Source organism: Oryx dammah, unplaced genomic scaffold (assembly GCF_014754425.2).
Source record: "Oryx dammah isolate SB20612 unplaced genomic scaffold, SCBI_Odam_1.1 HiC_scaffold_19, whole genome shotgun sequence".
Taxonomy (NCBI): domain Eukaryota; kingdom Metazoa; phylum Chordata; class Mammalia; order Artiodactyla; family Bovidae; genus Oryx; species Oryx dammah.
The window spans coordinates 55,195,516-55,218,990 of NW_024070203.1; the positions used below are offsets into that span (position 1 = coordinate 55,195,516).

The following is a 23,475-nucleotide window of genomic DNA, read 5'->3' on the forward strand; positions in this document are numbered from 1 at the left end:
GGTTATATGCAAATACTATACCATTTTATATAAGGGACTTGACATCTGTAGATTTTGATATTCACAGGGGTCCTGGAACCCACCCCGTGCAGACACTGAGGGCTGACTATATGTTCATTAATATTCAAGACCCTCAGAAGGAAGCTTCTCTAGGCTTGTTGCAAAACCATATCTCATTCTTGACCTACACAACACTTCCATGAGTTCAAAGACAGCATGGCCTTTAAAAACAACATCAGTTCAGTCGCTCAGTCGTGTTCGACTCTCTGCGACACCATGAATCGCAGCACGCCAGGCCTCCCTGTCCAACACCATTTCCCGGAGTTCACTCAGACTCACATCCATCGAGTCCGTGATGCCATCCAGCCATCTCATCCTGGGTCATCCCCTTCTCCTCCTGCCCCCAATCTCTCCCAGCATCAGAATCTTTTCCAATGAGTCAATTCTTCACATGAGGTGTCCAAAGTACTGGAGCTTCAGCTTTAGCATCATTCCTTCCGAAGAAATCCCACGGTTGGTCTCCTTCAGAATGGACTGGTTGGATCTCCTTGCAGTCCAAGGGACCCTCAAGAATCTTCTCCAACATCACAGTTCAAACGCATCAATTCTTCGGCACTCAGCCTTCTTCACAGTCCAACTCTCACATCCATACATGACCACAGGAAAAACCATAGCCTTGACTAGATGGACCCCTTAGTCAGCAAAGTAATGTTTCTGCTTTTGAATATACTATCTAGGTTGGTCATAACTTTTCTTCCAAGGAGTAAGCGTCTTTTAATTTCATGGCTGCAGTCACCATCTGCAGTGATTTTGGAGCCCCAAAAAATTAAGTCTGACACTGTTTCCACTGTTTCCCCATCTATTTCCCATGGAATGATGGGCAGATGCCATGATCTTCATTTTCTGAATGTTGAGCTTTAAGCCAACTTTTTCACTCTCGTCTTTTACTTTCATCAAGAGGCTTTTTAGCTCCTCTTCACTTTCTGCCATAAGGGTGGTGTCATCTGCATATCTGAGGTTATTGATATTTCTCCCGGCAATCCTGATTCCAGCTTGTGTTTCTTCCAGTCCAGCGTTTCTCATGATGTACTCTGCATATAAGTTAAATAAGCAGGGTGACAATATACAGCCTTGACGCACTCCTTTTCCTATTTTGAACCAGTCTGTTGTTCCATGACCAGTTCTAACTGTTGCTTCCTGACCTGCATACAGATTTCTCAAGAGGCAGGTTAGGTGATCTGGTATTCCCATCTCTTTCAGAATTTTCCACAGTTTATTGTGATCCACACAGTCAAAGGCTTTGGCATAGTCAATAAAGCAGAAATAGATGTTTTTCTGGAACTCTCTTGCTTTTTCCATGATCCAGCAGATGTTGGCAATTTGATCTCTGGTTCCTCTGCCTTTTCTAAAACCAGCTTGAACATCAGGGAGTTCACGGTTCACGTATCGCTGAAGCCTGGCTTGGAGAATTTTGAGCATTACTTTACTAGCATGTGAGATGAGTGCAATTGTGCGGTAGTTTGAGCATTCTTTTGCATTACCTTTCTTTTGAATTGGAATGAAAACGGACCTTTTCCAGTCCTGTGGCCACTGATGAGTTTTCCAAATTTGCTGACATATTGAGTGCAGCACTTTCACAGCATCATCTTTCAGGATTTGAAACAGCTCAACTGGAATTCCATCACCTCCACTAGCTTTGTTCATAGTGATGCTTTCTAAGGCCCACTTGACTTCACATTCCAAGATGTCTGGCTCTAGATTAGTGATCATATCATCATGATTATCTGGGTTGTGAAGATCTTTTTTGTACAGTTCTTCCGTGTATTCTTGCCACCTCTTCTTAATATCTCTGCTTCTGTTAGGTCCAGACCATTTCTGTCCTTTATCGAGCCCATCTTTGCATGAAATGTTCCCTTGGTATCTCTAATTTTCTTGAAGAGATCTCTAGTCTTTCCCATTCTGTTGTTTTCCTCTATTTCTTTGCATTGATTGCTGAAGAAGTCTTTCTTATCTCTCCTTGCTATTCTTTGGAACTCTGCATTCAGATGCTTATATCTTTCATTTTCTCCTTTGTTTTTCACCTCTCCTTTTCACAGCTATCTGTAAGGCCTCCCCAGGCAGCCATTTTGCTTTTTTGCATTTCTTTTCCATGGGGATGGTCTTGATCCCTGTCTCCTGTACAATGCCACGAACCTCATTCCATAGTTCATCAGGCACTCTATCTATCAGATCTAGACCCTTAAATTCTCACTTCCACTGTATAATCATAAGGGATTTGATTTAGGTCGTACCTGAATGGTCTAGTGGTTTTCCCTACTTTCTTCAAGTTAAGTCTGAATTTGGCAATAAGGAGCTCATGATCTGAGCCACAGTCAGCTCCCGATCTTGTTTTTGTTGACTGTATAGAGCTTCTCCATCTTTGGCTGCAAAGAATATAATCAATCTGATTTAAAAACAACATAGAGTATTGTTAAGCGAACTGAGAACACTCAACAAAAGGAAAGAAGAATAAATCAAAAGTGATGTGGCTGCCAAAAAAACCCCAAATAACATACTCTTAGATGGCATTAATTAGAATACAGGTCCAGAACAAAGATAATCATCCATGCTTATATGACTCCAAGCTTCCCTGGTGGCTCAGATGGTAAAGAAGATGCCTGTGATACAGGAGACCTGGGTTTGATCCTTGGGTCAGGAAGATACCCTGGAGAAGGCAATGGCAACCCACTCCAGCATTCCTGGCTAGAAAATTCCATGGACAGAGGAGCCTGGCGGGCTACATGGGTTCCATGGGAGTGAGCTACATGGGGTTCATGGGGTTGCAGAGTCAGACATAACTGAGCAACTAACACAGTCTATAAGATAGGACTCCAAATTATATCTGGTTTTGGAAGTCACATTTTGAGAAATATTAACAAAGTGAAGTACAAGAGAAAAACGCAACAATAAATGTATGAATGAATAAGGTTTAAAATCAAGTAAATTAAATGATTTGCTGCAAGTCACTAAGCTAATAATGCAGGAATCAGAATTTTAACTCAGGTTTTCTGACTCCACTTCTCAGTTTACTGGCTAATTCTCATTGTACATTGTTAGCTTTCTAATACTTTTCTTTACCTAAACTACAAATGTTCACATACTTCAAAGAGTAGACTTAAATGTTTAAGTTTTGTACCCCTTGACACATCTCTGAAGTATTCACTTGCCCTAATGAAACTTAGAAAGACCACTGTAAATCTTTCTGAACAATACATGACCCAATATATTCCCTGCTTTTGTTGGTAATTGTGTGCTAACATACCTAGCTCAATCTCAGCACACTAGAGCGACAATTTCTTAATTCAACATTTATATGAATCTCTGACATGAATCAAGAAAAATGGAATAATGAGTAGAAAAGTTACTACAAAGCTATGGTAATCAAGATTGTGTGGTAGACTTGAGAGTCCAGAAATAAACCCATACATTTACAGTCAACTTATTTTCAACAAAGATACCAAGCAATTCAGTGGAAAACAGTAATTTTATTCCACAAATGGTGCTAGGACAACTTAATTTCCATATGCAAAAGAAAGAAGTGGGACCCCTAAGTCAGACCATATGCATTAAGATGGATCAGAGAAATCTAAGTGAAAGAGCTAAACTATAAAACTTTAAGAAGAAAATAGAGAGGTAAATCTAAATAATCTCAGATTAGGCGATATCTCTTAGATATGATACCTCAGGCACGAAAACCAAAAAATAAACCAATAGCATCAAATTTTAAAACTGATGTGCTTCAAAGGATACCATCATAAAAGTAAAAAGACAGCTAACAGAACTGGGAAAATGTTTTCAAATGACAAATCTGATAAGGATCCAGTATGCAAAATATATAAAAAAACAGAGCTCAATAATAGAAAAGCAAATATCCAATTAAAATGGATAATGGATTTAAATAGATATTTCACCAAAGAAATACATAAATGACCAATAATCATATGAAAAGATCACCAATACCATTCATTTGTAATTAGAGAAGTTCAAATAAGACACCACTTCATCCCTACTAGTATAGTGTTCAATAATCAGTAAGACAAACAATACCAATAAGACAAATAATATCAAGCACTGACAAGGGTGTAGAGAAACCGGAACCCTCATACATTGCTGATTGGAATGTACAACTGTACTGTTTGGCAGCAAAACAGCATGACAGTTCCTCAAAAAGTTAAACATGAAGTTGCCATATGACCCACAAATTTCATTCCTAGGTACAAAACAGGATAACTGAAGGCATATGTTCACCCAAAAACCTGTACATGAATGTTCAGAGCAGTATTATTCATGACAGCCAAAAAGTAGAAACAATCTAAGTGTCCAACAGCTGATGAATAGATAAACAAAATGTGGTGTATACTTACACAATAGAATATTATTCAGCCATAAAAAGGAATGAAGTACTGATAGGTACTACAACATTAATGAACCTTAGAAACATTAAAGGAACCTGTCACAAAAGACCATGTGTTGTTTGATTCAAATTGTAAGAAATGCCCTGAACAGGCAAGTCTATGGAAACAGAAAGTGGATTAGTGGTTGCCAGGGACTGGGGGAGGGAGGATTGGGGTGAACACTGGTGGGAACAGGATTTTTTGGGGGGTTGAGGAAATGTTTTAGAATTAGATAGTACTGATACTTGCATAAACTTGTGACTATACAATGAACTATACACATTCAGTTCAGTTCAGTTCAGTTGCTCAGTTGTGTCCGACTCTTTGCAACCCCATGAATCGCAGCACGCCAGGCCTCCCTGTCCATCACCAACTCCCGGAGTTCACTCAGACTCGCGTCCATCGAGTCAGTGACGCCATCCAGCCATCTCATCCTCGGTCGTCCCCTTCTCCTCCTGTCCCCAATCCCTCCTAGCATCAAAGTCTTCTCCAGTGAGTCAACTCTTCGCATGAGGTGGCCAAAGTACTAGAGTTTCAGCTTTAGCATCATTCCTTCCAAAGAAATCCCCGGGTTGATCTCCTTTAGAATGGACTGGTTGGATATCCTTGTAGTCCAAGGGACTCTCAAGCGTCTTCTCCAACACCACAGTTCAAAAGCATCAATTCTTCAGTGCTCAGCCTTCTTCACAGTCCAACTCTCATTAAAAGAATGAAATTTGATGTAAATTACATCTCAAAAAGAAGTCAAATAAAAATGGATGGAGGAGATTTTTATCTCTTAATTCCTATAACTATTTCAAGCAGTAACTCTAACATAAAAAACAGAAAATTATGTTTTAAATGTAAATTATTTTATTACATCTAATTATTAGGGGGGGTCGCAAAGAGTCAGACACGACTGAGCGACTGATCTGATCTGATCTGATTAGGATCATTACTACCATATTTTATTATGATAGCATAATCTATATATGATGGGAGGTAAAGTAAGAGTATGGGCTTCCATGGTGGCTCAGGGGTAAAGAGTCTGCCTGTGATAGAGGAGCCACAGGAGATTCAGGTTCAGTCCCTGAGTCAGGAAGATCCCCCGAAGAAGGGAATGGCAACCCTCTCCAACATTCTTGCCTGGAAAATCACATGGACAGAGGAGCCTGGCAGGCTAAAGTTCATAGGGCTGCAAAGAGTTGGATATGACTAAAGAGACATAGCACACAAGCATGTAAAGTAATATATCTGCCATATCTCATGGAGTTTTCATAAAAATTGTATAAATTTCTGATCGAGTGTAAATACTATACAAATAAAAAAGTAAGCATATGCATCCGAGTTCATGAGGACCTGGACACAAAACCCAATGTTGTAATGTAAGACCTTTGACCTTAATCTTCATAATTTTGGATTAGGCAATGGTTTCTGACAAGTAACAACTAAAGCACAAGTCACTAAAGGAAAAACAAATTCAACTTCCTCAAAATTAAAAACTTGTGTGCTTCAAAGAGTGAAAAGGAAAACTGATAGAATGGGAGAAAGTGTTCACATAGCATATGTCTGATAACTTGTTAAATAACATTACATAATCCACTGGGAGATTTAGATCTCTGTTTCCTCCTCTGTCAAACTATAAAAACAGTAATACCTGCCTCATAACACTGTTATGAGGATTAATGAGAAAATGACTGTGAAGAGTTCACCCACCCAGCAAGTAGTGTGTGCCTGCCATGCAGCAATAGTCTGTGAATATTGGTTGCTATTACTATTAAGTTAATATCATTGATAATGAAATAATTATACTGAGGGCTGCAAGGATTTGGAAAAACTGTTCTCTCACATACTATGAGAAATCTTCTGGCTAGTGTTTTGGCCTTGTTGGTGTATATGGTAATGACTGTGTGCTTAACACCCAGTAGGCCCAGGGATTCTATTAATACTTCTAGGAATTTATTCTAAAGAACTAATTAAAGGACTTCCCTGTGTGGCACAGTGGATAGAAATCTGCCTGCCAATGCAAGGGACATAGGTTCGGTTCCTTGTATGGGAAGATTCCACATGCTACAGAGCAACTAAGCTCGTGCACTGCAACTACTGAAGCTGGTGTGCCTAGAACCTGTGCTCTGCAACAACAGAAGCCCCCGCAGTCAACAGCCCAAGCACCACAACAAAGAGGAGCCCCTACTCACTGCAACTAGAGAAAGCCCAAGCAAAGCAACAAAGACCCAGCACAACGAAAAGTAATAGAATTTTTAAAAAGAACTAAAGAGGTGCCTGAAGGATTATATGTATCTCCATCAAAATACTATTTATAATAGCAAAAAAAAGGACATAACTGAAATGTTATGCCCATTAATTAAATGATATGTCTATTAATTAAAAATGGGCTTGCAGTAATTAAAAAAACAGGCTATTCTGCACCAATTTAAAATGAAATTGTAGAAGATTATTTACTGCCACAAATTTTTTTTGATATTCAATTAAGTGAAGAGAAGTTATAAATGTGTATTCTGATGTCTTCTTAAAATACTGAAATGTTATAGCAATACATACATAGAAAAAAGTCTGGAAACAGATAATCTAAAACTTTTATGCTATAAAGGTAATTTTGCTTTTCTTCAGTGTTTTTTGTTTTTACGATCAACATGTGCAACTTGTGTAAAAAGTATTTTTGTTTTCTCTTTTCAAAATAACACTATTAGGTATGTACTAATACCAAATACTCTATATTTTTCATTCTTACTCTCCTGATAGGGCTTATCACCAATCTGCCTTACTCATCCTATCCCCATCTAGTTTATAAAGTCTGATATAAAGAGGTAGATAGAACAAATAAGGAAACAGGAGATCTGAACACTATAAACCAACTATAAACAGAACACTTCACCCCAAAACAATAGAATACACCTTCTTTTCAAATGTGCATGAAACATTCTCCAGGACAAAGCATATCATTAGGCAACAAAACAAATCTCAATAAATTTAAAATCATACAAAATATCTTGACCAACCATAATGGAATAAATCTAGAAACCAGAAACAAAACAAAAACTAGAAAATTTATAAATTTATCCAGTTAAACAACATACTCTTAAGCCACCAATGAGTCAAAGAAGAAATCAAAAAGAAATTAGAAAATACTTTGAGACAAATGAAAACAAATACACAACATATTAAATCTTATGAGATGTAGTAAGAATAGTGCTCAGAGGGAAATTTATAGCTGTAAATGCCTACATTAAAAAGGAATATTTCAAATCAATAACCTAACTGTACCCTCTTACAGAACTAGGAAAAGAAGAGCAAACTAAAGCCAAAGCTAACAAAAAGAAAGGAATTAAAGATTAAAGATAAACAGAAGAAAGAACAGAAAACCAATAGTGAAAAATCAATGAAATCAAAAGCTGTTCTTTAGAAAGATCAATGCAATTGGCAAACCTCTAGTCAGACTGACAGAAGGTAAAAAAAAAAGGAAGATGCAAATAACTAAACTCAAAAATGAAAGTAGTGACACTACCAACCTTATAGAAATAAAAAGATTGTAAGAGAATATTATGAACAATTGTATGCCAATAAACTAGATAACCTAAATGAAATGAATGAATTCCTAGAAATTCACAAATGACTGAAACTGGCCAAGAAAAAATAGATGTCTGAACAGACTTATAACACATAAAAGATTGAATGAATAATTAAAAATTTCCCAACAAATAAAAGTCCAAAACAAGAAGGCTTCATTGGTGAATTCTACTAAACACTTAAAGAAGAATTTAAGCCAATCCTTCTCAAATTCTTCCACAAAAGAGAATGGAAAACTTCCTAACTCATTCCAAGAGGCCAGCCACTACCATGATACAAAAAGCAGACAAAGATATAAGAAAAGAAAATTGCAAGTGGATCTCTCATGAATATAGGTGCAAAAATACTTAGTAAAATACCAGCAGACCAAATCCAAAACCATATTAAAGGGATTATACATCAAGGCCTGGAATACATACACCTAGGATAAAGTGGAATTTATTCTAGGAATGTAAGGATGATGCAAAATATGAAAATCAATTAATGTAATATACCATATTAATAGAATGAAGGGAAAAAATACACGATCATCTTAATAGGTGAAGAAAAGCATTTGACAAAATCCAGGACCCTTTCATGATAAAAATACTGAACAAACAATGAATAGAAGGGAACTACCTTAATATGAATAAGTGTATTTATAAAAACCAAGAGTTATCATCACACTGAATGATGAAAGACTGAAAGTATTTCCCCTAAGATTAGAAACAAGACAAGGATGCCCACTTTCACCACTGTCATTCAACATAGTACTGGAGGTTTCAGCCAGAGCAATAGAGAAGAAAAATAAATAAAAGCCAACTAAAATGGAAAGGAAGAGTAAAACTACTTTTGACTGCAGATAACATTATGTTATATAGAGAAAATTCTTAAATAATTCACAAAAATTTTAATAGAGCTAATAAGCAAGTTCAGCAATGCTGCACAATATTAATATGCAAACCAGTTGTATTAATATTTCTATACAGTAGCAATGAAAAATCTAAAAGCAAATTAAGAAAATTATGTTTATAATCACATCAAAAGAATAAGAACAACTTCAAAATAAAGGTAACTAAGGAAGTATAAGACTTGTGCCCTGAAAACTACAAAACATTGCTAAGCTAGAGAAGACCTAAGTAAGTGGAAAAACACTCCATGTTCATGGATTGTGAGATTTAATATCGTTAAGATGATTACAATCTTAATTGTATTGTAATAATATAATACTCCCCCAAATCAATCCTCAGATTCAGTAATAACCCTATCTAAATCCCAATGGCATTTTTTTGTGTGTGGGTGGAAGTGTAGATTCTAAAAATTAATATAGAATTGCATGAGACTTTAAACAACAATTTTGACAAAGGAGAAAAAGGTGAAAAGGTCATACTTCTTGATTTTAAAACTTACTACAAAGCTATAGTAATCAAGAGTGTGGTACTCTAAGAGGACAGACATATAGATGAATATATCAGAATTGAGAATCCAGAAATAAACCTTTACATATACATGAACTGATTTTTGACAAGGATGCCAAGAGCATTCACTGATAGTCTCTTCAATGAATGGTACTAAAAAACCTTCACATGTGAAAGAATGAAATTGAACCCTACCACAAGCAATATATAAAAATTAACTCAGTGGACCACAAGCTTAAATATAAGCTTTAGAAGAAAATATTGTGTAAATCTTTATGATCTAGTTTTGTAAATGGATCCTTAGATATAATGCTAAAAGGGCAAGCAACTAAAGAAAAAAAAATGGACTTCATCACAGAATTTAAAACTTTTGTGCATTAAGAAAGTGAAAAGACAATGTATAGAATGGGTGAAAATATTTGCAATTAATATATCTGATAAAGGATCTAGTTTCCAAATATATAAAAAGCTCTTACACCTCAACAACAAAAAGACAAATAATGTTTTAAAAATGTGGGAAAGGATTTGAATAGACTTTCTCCAAAAAAGGTATGTAAATGACTAATATGCCCATTGAAAAGGTGCTCAATATCTTATTCATTAGTGAAATACAAACCAAAAGCACAACAAAATACCATTTTACAGTCACTAAGGTAGCTATAATCAAAAAGACAGAAAATAAAAAATGTGGCAAGGATGTAGAGAAGCTGGTAATGGAATGTAAAATGGCAACCCTGCTGTGAAAACAGCTTGGCAATTCTGGAAAATAAAAGTTAAACACGGAATTACCATGTGATGAGAAATTCTACTTCTGGGTATATCCCAAAGGAATTGGAAATGGGTATTGAAACAAGTACTTTTACACAAATATTCCTTAGCTCAGTATCTACAATAGTTAAAAGGTGGAAACCACCCAAATATCCACTCAACAGATGGACAAACAAAATATAATAGATACATACAAGAGAATATTATTCAGCCATTAAAAAGCAGTGAAGTACCAATATAAGCTCAACAAGGATGAACCTCGAAAATATGCTAAATAAAACAAGTCAGATACCAGAAATCACATGCTATGTGACTGCATTGAAATGAAATATCCAGAATAGGTAAATCCATAGAGATGGAAAGCAATTAGTTGTTGCCAGGGAAAGAGGGAGGAAGAGTGGGCATGCCAGCTTAGTGAGTATGGGGTCTCCCTTGGATGTGATGAAAATGTCGGGATAGAAATGATAGTTGCACAACATTGTGAGTTTGCTAAATGCTACTCAGCTGTACACTTTGAAATGATTGACTTTTTAAAAAATTTTTTAAAGAGGAAGGGAGAGAGTGAGGAATGGAAAGAAAATTCAAAGAGCTTCTATCTACAACATTGCCAAAGGTAGAAAGAAGTCACCAAAGCAATTGAAAGCCAAGTGCATCAGGGCTAGTGAGGTCACTTAGAAGACATTCACTAGTAACCCTCATCCATTTCCAACTTCACACTCTACTTCTCAGACCCACTTTACCCACAAATACCCTTCCTCATATTAAAAACCAACTGGTCTCATATGTTCCCATTTCCTCCTCTTCACTCAAGCTCTCTAGGGTGAGTAAACACACACTGCATTCTCTCCCCTGAAAATGACTATACAATATCACCAGGTACTTTAGAAAAACAAATGATGACATATTTTAAGTACAAAATGAAGCTCCAGAGGATGGCTCCTTTACCTTCGCAAGTTCTCTTCTCAGCTCCTCTCGCTCCTCCTCTGACAGAGTCTCGGTGGCACCAATTGTGGCAGCAACATCTTCTCCTTCCTCAGGTACTGGGTCTGTTCTCAGCAGACCTTGTTAAAGACAAAAAAAAAAAAAAAAGTTTGTAAGTATGAAAGCTAAGTAAAATTCTCCTTTGGACTCCTTCACAGACCCAGCCAGAAGAAAGCCATATCTCATATTTCTGCCTTCAAAAGGCCTGGCTCTCCTAGGAAAGGACAAGAAAAAAAAAAAAAAAAAACTTATCAGCCAACTACTAAATTACACTCTTTCAAAATAGGAATTTAGAAAATACCGCATTCTCTCAGCTTCCGTTCATTTCTCCAGTCACAATATACTTACTGCAAAGCAAAAGAGTTAAGAGGCCAAGAATGAGATCTTGCCAAGACTTTAAATGCTTAACTAGTAAATCAGCATGACTAATATTCACAGGAGACTGTAAATGTCTTTAGCTTCCTCTACTAATCAGATTCAACTCTTATAGCCTCAGTGAAGAACTGCCTAAAGAAAGTGTATTCCGTTTCTTTCCCTAGTGGAAGAAGGAGACACCTTCTTGTAACTTTTTAAAAATATGTCTCATCCACTCCAGGCAAGAGAATTCCATGGACAGAGGAGTCTGGCTGGCTACAGTCCATAGGGTCACAAAGAGTCGGACATGACTGAAATGACTTAGTATGCATGCACTCATCCACTCAAATTTCATGAACAAGCTTATGGTTGCCAGAGGGAAGGAAAACGGAAAAGGATAATTAGGGAGTTTGCGATGTACATGTACACACTGCTTTATTTAAAATGGATAAACAACAAGGGCCTACTGTATAGCACATGGAATTCTTCTACTCAATGTTATGTGGCAGCCTGGATGAGAGGGGAGTTTGGGGGAGAACGGATATATATATGTATGACTGAGTCCCTTCCCTGTTCACCTGAAACTATCACAACACTGTTAATCGGTTGAACCTCAACACAAAATAAAAAGTTTAAAATATAAAATTTAAAAAAAATGCCTCATCCCGATAACCCTTTAGAATAAAATCCTAATTTATATGCACACGTGCTAAGGTCACCAAATCATATCCTACTATTTGAAATCCCAGGGACTGCAGCCTGCCGGGCTCCTCTGTCCAGAGCATTTTCCAGGCAAGAATACTGGAGTGGGCTGCCATTTCCTACTCCAAGGGATCTTCCCAATCCAGGGCTTGAACTTGAGTCTCTTGCACTGGCAGGCAGATTCTTTACCACTGAGCCACCAAGGAAGCTCCTAATTTATCTAGGGTTGGCCAAAAAGTTCATCCGAGTTTTTCTGTAACATCTTCTAGAACAATCCAAATGAACTTTTTGGCAAACACAATATATTCAGAGAAATGACCAACACCCATATAAAAGCTTTCTACATTATTTAAGACCAATCCTGCCACACCCACTGCCCTGAAATAACTGCCAGCGTCTACCCACCCACCAGGAAGAATTCTGTATTTCCAGAGGGCAGCCAGGGAGGCACCTGACTCTCAGCAACTCCTCCTTCTTCTGCCCAACCAACCAAGTACAAGGCTAAGGGCAAGTTCAGTGAGGCCCCTGAACCTTAGGTGCAGAATTTATGAGGGCAGTTAATTCAATATAAATAATTTTAATATTTTAATGCAACATTATTTTAAAAATCAAAGTTAATTCAAAGAATCCACGATGAACAAAATATCAAATTCTTAAACAGATAGGCTCAGTATGGCTGATTTTTCCTTTTTCCTCAGGTTCCAAGAGTGGCTATCATAGCACTGTTTCAGATCTTGTTTTTATTTAAAATGTTAGTATTTTGTTCATCATGCACAGATGCTTAGTCACATCTGACTCTTTGTGACCCCAGGGACTGTGGCCCGCCAGGCTCCTCTGTCCACGGGATTCTCCAGGCAGGAATACTGTAGTGGGTTGCTGTGCCCTCCTCCAGATCTTTGGGACCCATGGATCAAACCCTCATCTCCTGCACTGCAGGCAGATTCTTTCTTGCTGAGCCACAGGGGAAGCCCTTGTTCATCAGGAATTTCTTCCACTTTAAATTTCTTAATATAATGCATTAACATAATACTTATCTGGACTTCAGAGCTTTTCGATGCCCCCTTAAATTTTACACCTGAAACAAGGCCTCGAGCACCTTTCCATAGTCACTGTTTTGCCATCTGTTTCCATGGTTTGGGATTTTCAGTCTCCTCTGGCAACAGCTTTTTTTTTTTTTTTAAGTCGTTATTGATTTTGTTACAATACTGCTTCTGTTTTATGTTTTGTTCCTCTAGCCATGAGGCATGTGGTATCCCAGCTCCCCGACCAGGGATTGAACTTGTACCTTTTGCAACGGAAGGCAAAGTCTTAACCACTGGACCAGGAGGGAAGTCCCATGGCAAAGGCTTTTTCGCAGAGGGAACCAGGGAAAGGTCTCCTCCTCTTCCTGCTCTTCGCCTCTTTCCGCCAGTGAGCATTACAGTAATCACACCAGCCCCCACGTCCCCTTCTGGGAAGGGCTAGCTCAACCACAGTGGCAATGTGGCATCCGCCCAAAGCAAGATGCCAGGCAGCAGATGACAGACTTAGCAGGCGGGCAGAGATGAAGGAGAGAGAACAAGCCTGCTGTTCAACAAGCAGCAAGCACCATGGCAAGCCCAGAAGTATTTGTATGTCCATATGTACACTGAGTAAAAGGTACAAAGACACTTGCTCCTGGTCTATTGTATATTCACTGCACAATAGCAGTTGATAATTAAAATGACAACAATCAATAGCATAACAGTGCCTACCTGAAAGATGTTTACAAAATTGTTAAAGGCATAAAAGTAATACAAATAAAACAGTTCAAAAACAGTTCAAAGACTGGAGTGGTGAATAGGATATGATTAAGTCCTCTCATGCAGAAACGATATGTGACGGGTACAATCAGTGGGTGGAAAGGCTCAATGAATAGTTGCTTCTGCAGGTCCCTCCAACATATCTGCAAACGGATTGCCCAAATCATGATCAAAATCTTATCATGTCACTCTCCGGCTTAAAGTGGTTCCTTTAGTGGTTCTGTTATTTTCAAGGCAAAATTCAACCCCGTAGTTAGCACATAAACCTGACTGGACCCATCCCCTGCTATCTGGCACTGGAAACTTGAGCCAAATCAGACTGTGCCAAGATGCTATACTATGTACAGTCAAAAACCACAGGGGAGGGAACTCCCTGGTGGTCCAGAAGTTAGGACTCTGTGCTGTCACTACTGAGGGCCTGGTTTCAACCTCTGATCAGAGAACTAGGAGCTCACAAGACTCACGATGCAGTCAAAAAAAGAAAAAAACCACTGAGGACGGACCATGTATGCTTGCAAATGGATCCCATGTAGCAGGTTATTAGAAAAAGAAGCTTAAGCAGGAGAATGGAAGAGAAGCATACAGGCAGCAATCATACAAGGCAAGGGAGTAAGCACCACAACAGAGTTCAGTATAAACATTCTTAATTTTATTTTTAATGTTTTGCTCAGACGTCTCAAGTTCGCTAGGATGCAACAAAGCCCAACTAAACTCAGGCGCTAAACTTACCTTAAATAACAAAGACTCTTTTGTGCTTTTTAATAAACACTATTTTGTAAATCTGCTTATGGGGGAAGATGCAATACCTGATGATGAGGATGATAATAGTAATAATTGTATCTAATAATGCTTTATGAGTAACTGTCCAATTCCAAAAATAATCTAAGATGATTTTATTAATACTAATCAAGAATTTAGTTGAGCTACCAGGGAAAATAAGCATCTCAGGAAACGGGTTTCTGGGATTGTCCACAGTTAGCTTTGGGACTACCAAAATGACCTTGAGATTTTATGTTCACAGTCTAAGAAAGCTAGTTAATTACAAATCTATTTTTTTCACATTAGCCTGTAGGTGGCAGCAAATTATCAATATTAAAATTTAAAGATGTGGTTTGTTTTATGATCATCAACTAGAGAAAAAACTAAATTAAGGACATGAAGGAAGAACAGAAAGACAGATACCAAAATCATCTGAAAAAATCTAACAATCATGACTTAGGAAAATTATTAATAACCACAGCCACTGCCACAAAGTGCATTTTATTTACATCCAAATTTGAGCTGCTGCTGCTGCTAAGTTGATTCAGTCGTGTCCGACTCTGTGCGACCCCATAGACGGCAGCCCACCAGGCTCCCCCATCCCTGGGATTCTCCAAGCAAGAACACTGGAGTGGGTTGCCACTTCCTTCTCCAATGCATGAAAGTGAAAAGTGAAAGTGAAGTCATTCAGTCGTGTCCGACCCTCAGAGACCCCATGGACTGCAGCCTACCAGGCTCCTCCGTCCATGGGATTTTCCAGGCAAGAACGCTGAAGTGAGTTGCCATTGCCTTCTCCGAAATTTGAGTTAAGTGGTTCTAATACATTACATCATTTACATGTAACACTTGTGAGACAAGGATCACCATCACCATTTACAGATGAGGAAACTGAAGCTTACAGAGGTTAAATAACTTCCCCATGGTAACATACCTGAATACATGGTGGACAGGATTGTGAACCTGAACATTTTAACTGAAAGCATATGCTTTAAATCACTGATTGTACAAAACACAAACAAAGACAAAAGTAGGGGGCTGAAGGTCAGACTTGGAAGATACCTAGAACCAGTAATAAATAAAAATGTAGAACAGATCAAAAGCCGTCTTTTCATCATTTCTGACCATATTTTCCCCAAGCCTGGGAATCCAAATTTTGCCTTAAATGAATTTCTAGGTATTATCTATCCTATTTTGAACATGTTCAGTAAAAGCATATAACTGGATAACCAATCAGGACGTACTATATAGAACAGGGAACTCTGCTCGGTATTATGTAACAACGTTAAGTGGGAAAAGAATTTATAAAAGAATATGTGTAACTAAATCAGTTTGCTGTATTTCTGAAACTAACACAACATTGTTAACTGTACTCCAGCATAAAATAAAAAGGGGGGAGGGGTGAGAGTATATATTGCAGAGGTAGAATCTGGCATTTGGGAAATTCTCATTCATAACATAGAAGTTGGGAAATGGAAACTCTCTAAAGATTACTGAAAACTGAATAATTCAAAAAATTTGTATTTGATCATTAATTTTAATGCTTCTCCTCAGAGTGTGACAGAGATCTATTTTTAAAAGACAGAATAAGCAGGAGAAAATATGACATATTTATTGAGGTCTAATACACTAGCCACTGTGACAAGTTTTAAACATTTACACGTTATCTAAAACACACACAAACTCTTACAACCATCACCCAATGAGACAAGTAGTATTTGTAGTATTTATTCCCATTAGGAAACTGAGCCCCTCTGAGGTTCAGTAATGTGCCCAGAGTTGCAGAAATTCAAACACGGGTCTTTCTGACTCTAAATTCTTGCTCCTTCGTGTATATTTTTCTTGAGAAATTCCGAAGAGCTGGGAAGACGAAGAGCAGGTCAGAGGAAAACTGGAAGCAGAGGGCTTTTCACTTCATTGAGGCTGTGAGAACACAAGGGGATGCCTGGCTTGAAAGTCACAGAGGCCAACATTGAGCCCAAGTGACTGCAAACTGGTGATAATTTGTTCTGTTAGGTTATTACCATTTCAGCCACCTGCTTAATAATTCTTCTAGTTGTGCAAACAGATTGACAACCTGTCTTCAATTGCACACATGGGATCACCCTAAAGAATTTCATCTGGGGAGAAGAGCCTGGACTCCACGCACAGGCGAACTGTTGGGACACCCACACCCAAGAGAGCAATGGAGACGAACCAGGAGAAGCGCTCCCTTAAGTCCCAAGACACAATGTTTTCTTCTACATTTTACGTCTTCTTACTGGAGATCATTGTACAACCAACTGGCTAAGTGGTCCTTGTGGTATCATTGTTTATCACCTGCCTCTAAATGTGCAAACCTAGAAAACAAGGTCCTAATGTCACACCCTTATCTTTACACCTCAGGACTCACAGCACCCAGAACAAAGCAAATGTTTGTAAATACTTCATTTGAACTGACTTATTCATTAAAGATTTGTTCAAAGTAAGTTTCTCTTTTCTCTCCTCCCCTCCCTATGCCCCATGCATAGCCATCCATTTGCCACTTATTTCCCAAATTTCAACCAGGGAAGAAACTAGTTTTTTAAATAGAAATTTAGAATCTACCATTAAAGCTAAGCCAGGACTGAGAACTTGGTGGGTACCTCTCTGCTCAGTGTGGTGGGTGCAGCCCAGGCCACCCCAGAGAGGAACCCCTCACCTAAGTAGTTCTCTCTTCTCTCCAGTTCTTCATCTTTGACAATTTTTTTCCAGTTAAAGTTAACTGTTCCCCTTCAAGCCTGTCTATGATTGTTACTTAAAACTTTTACAATCATCTTCACACAATTTTAAATCTGAAAATAATTTTGGATCATTTAAATTCAAACACTTCATTGTGTAAACATAAGAAACAGAGATTTTTAAAATCAGATGACGTTGTGGGTTGACTTGCATCTGCCCCCAAAATAGATATATTCTACTTCCAACTCCCAGGACCCATAAACCATGAGTTTTTATTTGGCAACAGGGTCTTTGCAGATGTAATCAAGATGACATCATACTGGACTGGAGGGTGGAGTGGGCTCTAACCCAGTGGCTGGTGTCCCTACAAATAAAAGGAAGTTTGGATCAGTGACCTGGAGAGAACACTGTGTAAAGATCCAGAGCACACAGAGACAGAGGGAGCACCAGGTGTGATGCTGCAGGGCAGAGACTGGAGGGATGTAGCGCCAGCCAAAGCAAGCCAGGGGGCTTCCCTGGTGGCTCAGTGATAAAGAATCTACCTGCCAATGTAGGGGGCGTAGGTCCAGGATCTATGGAGATCTCTGGTCCAGGAAGATCCCACATGCCGCGGAGCAACTAAGCCCACGCACCACAGCTATGGAGCCTGTGCTCTAGAGCCTGGGAGTCCCAACCACGGAGCCCACCGGCCACAACTACTGAAGCCCGCATGCCCCAGAGCCCGTGCCCCACAAGGAGAGAAGCCACCGCAATGAGCAGCTCGCGCACTGCAGCGAGAGAGTAGCCACCCACTCCCTGCTTCTAAGGAAAAGCCCGAGCAACAGCGAGACGCAGCACAGCCAAAATAAATAAACTGTAAAAAAGAAATAAAAGACAGGGAAGAGGCAAGGAAAGATTTCCCTGCAAGTGTCAGAGGTGGCAGGGCCCTGCCGACACCTTGATTTTGGACTTCCAGCCTCCAAAACCATAGAGGTAATACATTTCTGTCATTTTAAGCCACTCAGTCTGGAGCACTTTGTCATGGTAGCCCCAAAGAACTGAGCCCTGGGAAACTGAACCCCAAACCCATTACCTGTTTAAAAAAATAAAAAGGAAATAATACTATCTAGCTCTCTGGGTTTTTATAAGAATGTTTTAAAGGGTCATGAAATAAAAGGTGGGCACATACTCAATGTTCGATGAGTACCTGCTGTGACTCACTTTCCTGGTCCTACCAGTCATCCTGGTTATTTCCTCTCCTCTTCTCTGCCACGAAGCTTGACCCACGGGGCTCACTTCCTCACCTCCCATCACTCTCCAAGCCCCTCCTCCCCTTTCAGCTAAGGACAGTTCTCCGTCAGGATCTCATTTGACAGCTCCAAGCTGCGCAGACTGAACCTCACTCGGAAGTCTCTGGTCCCCTGACCCCTCCCCGCCCCCTCGCCCTCCCTAGGTTTTTTTCCCGCCTCCCTGAGATGTGGCTCTGTCTCCCTCTCTGTGAGCCCACTTCACGCCCCACCTCTGATCCCACCCCATGCAGGCTGTCACCATGCTTTGCTTATAGATTCTTGCCCCAAAGCTACGTCGGTTGCTGTCTCCTCCACTCGAATCACTATCCTGCCACCAGAGTGCGCTGTCTGAAACGTGTCTCGGACGAGGGCACTCCTTGCCTTCAATTCCTGTATGGCTGCCCAGCCCCTAGGAAAGCTCACTGCTCTTGAAAATCTGGAGCCCACCGACTCCACCTCCTGCTCCTGTCCTCATTGCCCCTTCCCCACTCGGGGCTCTCACTGTATCTTCCAAACTGCAGTTCCTCTAGGGAATCAGGTTTTACTGATTTTTTTTTTTAAGGAATGTATTAACACAAAGGGTAAAGTAAATGGCTTCCCACATTATTTTTCCCAATTTTTTTATTATGGTAAAATATATAACATACCACTTACCATCTTAACCATCTGTTAATAATTTAATTTTTTAAACAACAAAAACATTGGGTATTGGGGAACAGCCGATTAACAACACTGTGATAGTTTCAGGTGAACAGTGGAGGGACTCAGCCATACATATATATGGATCCATTCTTCCCCAAACCCTCCTCCCATCTAGGCTGCCACATAACATTGAACAGAGTTCCCTGTGCTATACAACAGGTTTTTGTTGGTTATCTATTTTAAATAGAGCAGTGTGTACATGACCTTCCCAGAGTCCTTAACTGTCCCTTCCACTCCCCCCACAACCATTGTTTAAGCACGAAAGTCAGTGGCATTAATCACACTCTCAATGTTGTAAGAGCACCTTCACCTTCTCTTTCAGGATCATGCTCTACTGTTTTTATGTCTCTGCATATGTTAGTTTCTCTTCCTGAAACCCTCTCCTTATTTCCAAGTCCCACTCATTTCAATAAAGGGTCAGGAAAACTCTCCTGCTCCTGGAGGAATTCTCTGGCCCTGGTGGCCTGGGCCCACTCTGGGCATAATGCCCTCTGTGTATTGTCTACTGTACTTCAGAAAGAGCTGGCTGGCAGTTTTTGACCCAAGCACTGTACTCTGATCCCGCAGCTTCAGCCCCACACAGAATGTGGTGCAGAGTGCCTGGAGATGCTCAACACTATCTGAATAAATGAATTGCAGGAACGCACCGTCTGGAGTCAGGAAATGGCAGCCCACTCCAGTAATCAGGCCTGGGAAATCTCATGGACAGAGAAGCCTGGCGGGCTACAGTCCATGGGGTCACAGAGAGTTGGACTGGACTCAGCGACTAAGCAAGAACAACAACAACCTTGTGAAGACAGAGGGAGAGATAAGAACCCAGTTTCCCATCACAGTCTACCTTGCCTCTCTTATTATTTTATATATTTCATTCCCACTTCACTGTTCTCCCCTAAAAAGGTTTTCTTATTTATAACAGACACAAAATGTCACTTTCTGTAGAATTACAACTCTGTCTAACGCATAATCTATCCGAAGATTGTTACCGTTCGGAGCAGGGCCCCTACCTTCATGTGACAGAGGCGTGTACACAGGAAACACACCATGGTCAAACAGGTGGGGCGCCAGTGATAACAGAGCAGGAATATAACACCAGCTGTCCCCAAGAATAGTCAGTCAGGAGGGGAGAGGTTGCCAGAAGTAAGAGGAGTCTAAGATACCTGCTCCAGAAGTCTGAATGTTAACACTCTCTACCCAAGAGAATTTGTAAGAGCATAATCAAGCCATAGAAGCTTCTCTGGAAAGCAAAACCACATATACAACTCTCTTACAAACGGCAACCCATTCCAGTATTCTTGCCTGGAGAATCCCATGGATGGAGGAACCGCCTAGTCTACAGTCCATGGGGTCGCAAAGAGTCGGACACGACTGAGCGACTTTGCTTTTGCTTTACACAGCCTTAAAGAGGCAACAACAGCTTTAAGACAAGAGTAGCAATAAGAAACATCAGTCTCTGGGATTTTCTTTAAGCATATATAAGAAGAAATATTAGTTTCCCGTTTTTTAACCTAAAGACACACAAAAAATAAAAGAAAAACCACATAGTTCAAAATATCTTTAGTGCTCATACCCACAAAGATGACAAGATAAAAATGTTTCCCCTTAAAAGTCTGCACTTGAGGGCTTCCCTGGTATCTCAGTGGTAAAGTATCCACTGCCAGTGCAGGAGACGGAGACACGAGTTCGATCCCTGATCTGAGATGATCCCACATGCCGAGGAGCAACTAAGCCCATGCGCCACAACTAATGAACCCACACTCTAGAGCCCGGGGGGTGAAACTACTGAGTCCGCAGGCCACAGCTCCTGAAGCCCACGCGCCCAAGGGCCCATGCTTTGCAACAACAGAAGTCACTACAGTGGGAAGCTCACCCATCGCAACTAGAGAGTAGACCCTGCTGACCACAACTAGAGAAAAGACGCACATCAACGAAGACCCAGCACAGCCAAAAATAAATTTAAAACAAAATTTTTTTTAAGTTTGCACTTGAGGCTCTAACTTTCTATGCCTTATTCTGTTTCCAGATGTGACAAAATCCAGAATGGGGAGGGAATACTTGGAGGTCCCCACTTCAAAGTGGTTCTCCTTAAGAGATCCTAAAAGCAAAGGATCCACTTAAGGCGAGGCTTTCCAACTGCTACATGATGGACATTTTGAGCAGGAAGGTCCGTGGTGGGGGGGGTGGGAGGGTGTTCTATCCGCGTCCCATGGGACTTCTTGAGCACGTGCCCACTCCATGCCTGCAGCAACCCCCCTCACCCTGCACCCAGTGGTAACAACCAAAAGCATTTTGAAATCTTTTCTAGATATAGTCAGATGCCCCCGGAGGGGTGGAGATCAAAAATGTCCCCCTGACTTCAGGCAACGGAGCCTCTGAAACCTGCTATTTGACTCTGATTATCTCCAGAAGAGAGAGATTAGGGAGCATGGGTCATATAACTGATACTCCTTAAGGCTGTTATTTTCTCATATTTGTTCACGGTAAAAACAGTAAAACCTCCGGAGAAAAAAATGAGAACAATCGTCATCAAGGCCACAAGGAATAAGAAAGCAGACAAAACTAGAGTCATTCCATTGGGGTGGAGGTGAACTGGGCAGTGGCAGGGTCATCAAGGGGGAAATTCCTGCAGAAGGGAGGGGAGGCAGACAGCGCTGACGCAGAAGCGGGGAGACAGCTCTCGAGTCAGACAGGCCACCCGTTCTGGGACTCAGCTCTGAAAGCGGGGCCCCACACAGCTGTCACGCGCCTGTCCGAAGAAAGGTCACTCTCCCCAAACTTCACTGGATAGATGAGTAGAGGACAAAGAAAAGCTGGCAAAAGAACACATTGGTATTTTCAAATGTTTCACGTGCTCCTCCAGATATTCTTAAACTGATTTTTGAATCTCTTTCACTTTTAAAAAGAAGATAGAAAAAAACTTTAGGCAATTATTTCGAGTCATCTGCTCCCTTGATATCAATCAAGTAAAACTAGCAAAACTGGGTCACTCTACAAAAAGGGTGGCAAAAGATCAGTCATGAAGGAATTTGGGGACCCCCGGAGGGGAAGTCTTTAAATTTCCTCTGCAGGAACAAGAAGGTTCTACCACTCTTCAGTTCTGCTCAGATTTTTTTTTTTTTTTTTTGTAAACCCATATATTTACTATTTAAGACCTGGACAATCCTGAAAAGCTTTCAAGAAGTGATAACCCCTTTCCTAAAAAGAAGAGAGAATGACTCAGAGTCTAAATCAGAAAGGGGAATGAAGCAAAGTGAACAGGACTCTGAGCTAAAGAATTTCAATTTGATTTTCTTCAGTGTTCTTAGAGTTTCAAATATGACAGCATAAAACTAAAATGTCAGAGTTTTAAATGGCTCCTATTTCCTGAAATCACTAGAAATAACCAGAAATTTTTAAAATATATATATACAAGCCAGGGCTTGCTTTATCTTTCTGCACATGAGAAAATCCTTAAGAGGAAGAATGAATCTACATATATAACACTGAAAGTTATCCTTGTAAGTGTTCACAGACTGCAAAAGAAAACTCAACCAAGGACAGTAGGAACAAGATGACTGTGCCGACTGCACGGCAACATGGAAAGTTCAGGTCCAAGCGGCACATGAGGAATCAACAAATTACCCATGGTAATCTTTTTTTTAAGTCCACACCACATGGGTTGTGAGAGTTTTAGTTCCATGATCAGGGATTGAACCCAGGGCCGCAAGAGTGAGCGCACAGAGTTATAACAGCTGGACCGCCAGGGAATTCCCAACAAACTACCCTACGATCAAAGGAAAGGTTCCGCCTTGAATGATTAACCTGTTCTATGATATCCGTTACTGGGCAGGTGCAGATTTCACGTGATCAAAAACAAACAAAGCGCACACACACACAAAACCACTGGCTTGAGAACTGAGGGGTGATGTTGAGTCCTGACTCGAGCTAAGCTTTGTGATTTGGGGACTTCACAATACCTGTCTTGGCCTCCATGTTCACATCTGTAAGATGATGTACAGCATGATCTGGTCATTGCCAGTTTCATCTCATTCATTCATCACTCATTCATTCAACCAATAAATATTTGTAG

General features: G+C 40.0%; 1 protein-coding gene across 6 annotated transcripts in view; it reads right to left on the bottom strand.

The window, feature by feature from the left end:
- TPD52 (tumor protein D52) overlaps positions 1 to 23,475 on the bottom strand; it is a 122,820-nt gene that overhangs the window by 23,206 nt on the left and 76,139 nt on the right. For all 6 annotated transcript variants that reach the window (XM_040261997.1, XM_040261996.1, XM_040261995.1 and 3 more), the window contains exon 2: positions 11,111 to 11,226. In XM_040261997.1, the coding sequence (XP_040117931.1) occupies positions 11,111 to 11,226 (116 nt within the window). The remainder of the gene's footprint in view (positions 1 to 11,110; positions 11,227 to 23,475) is intronic.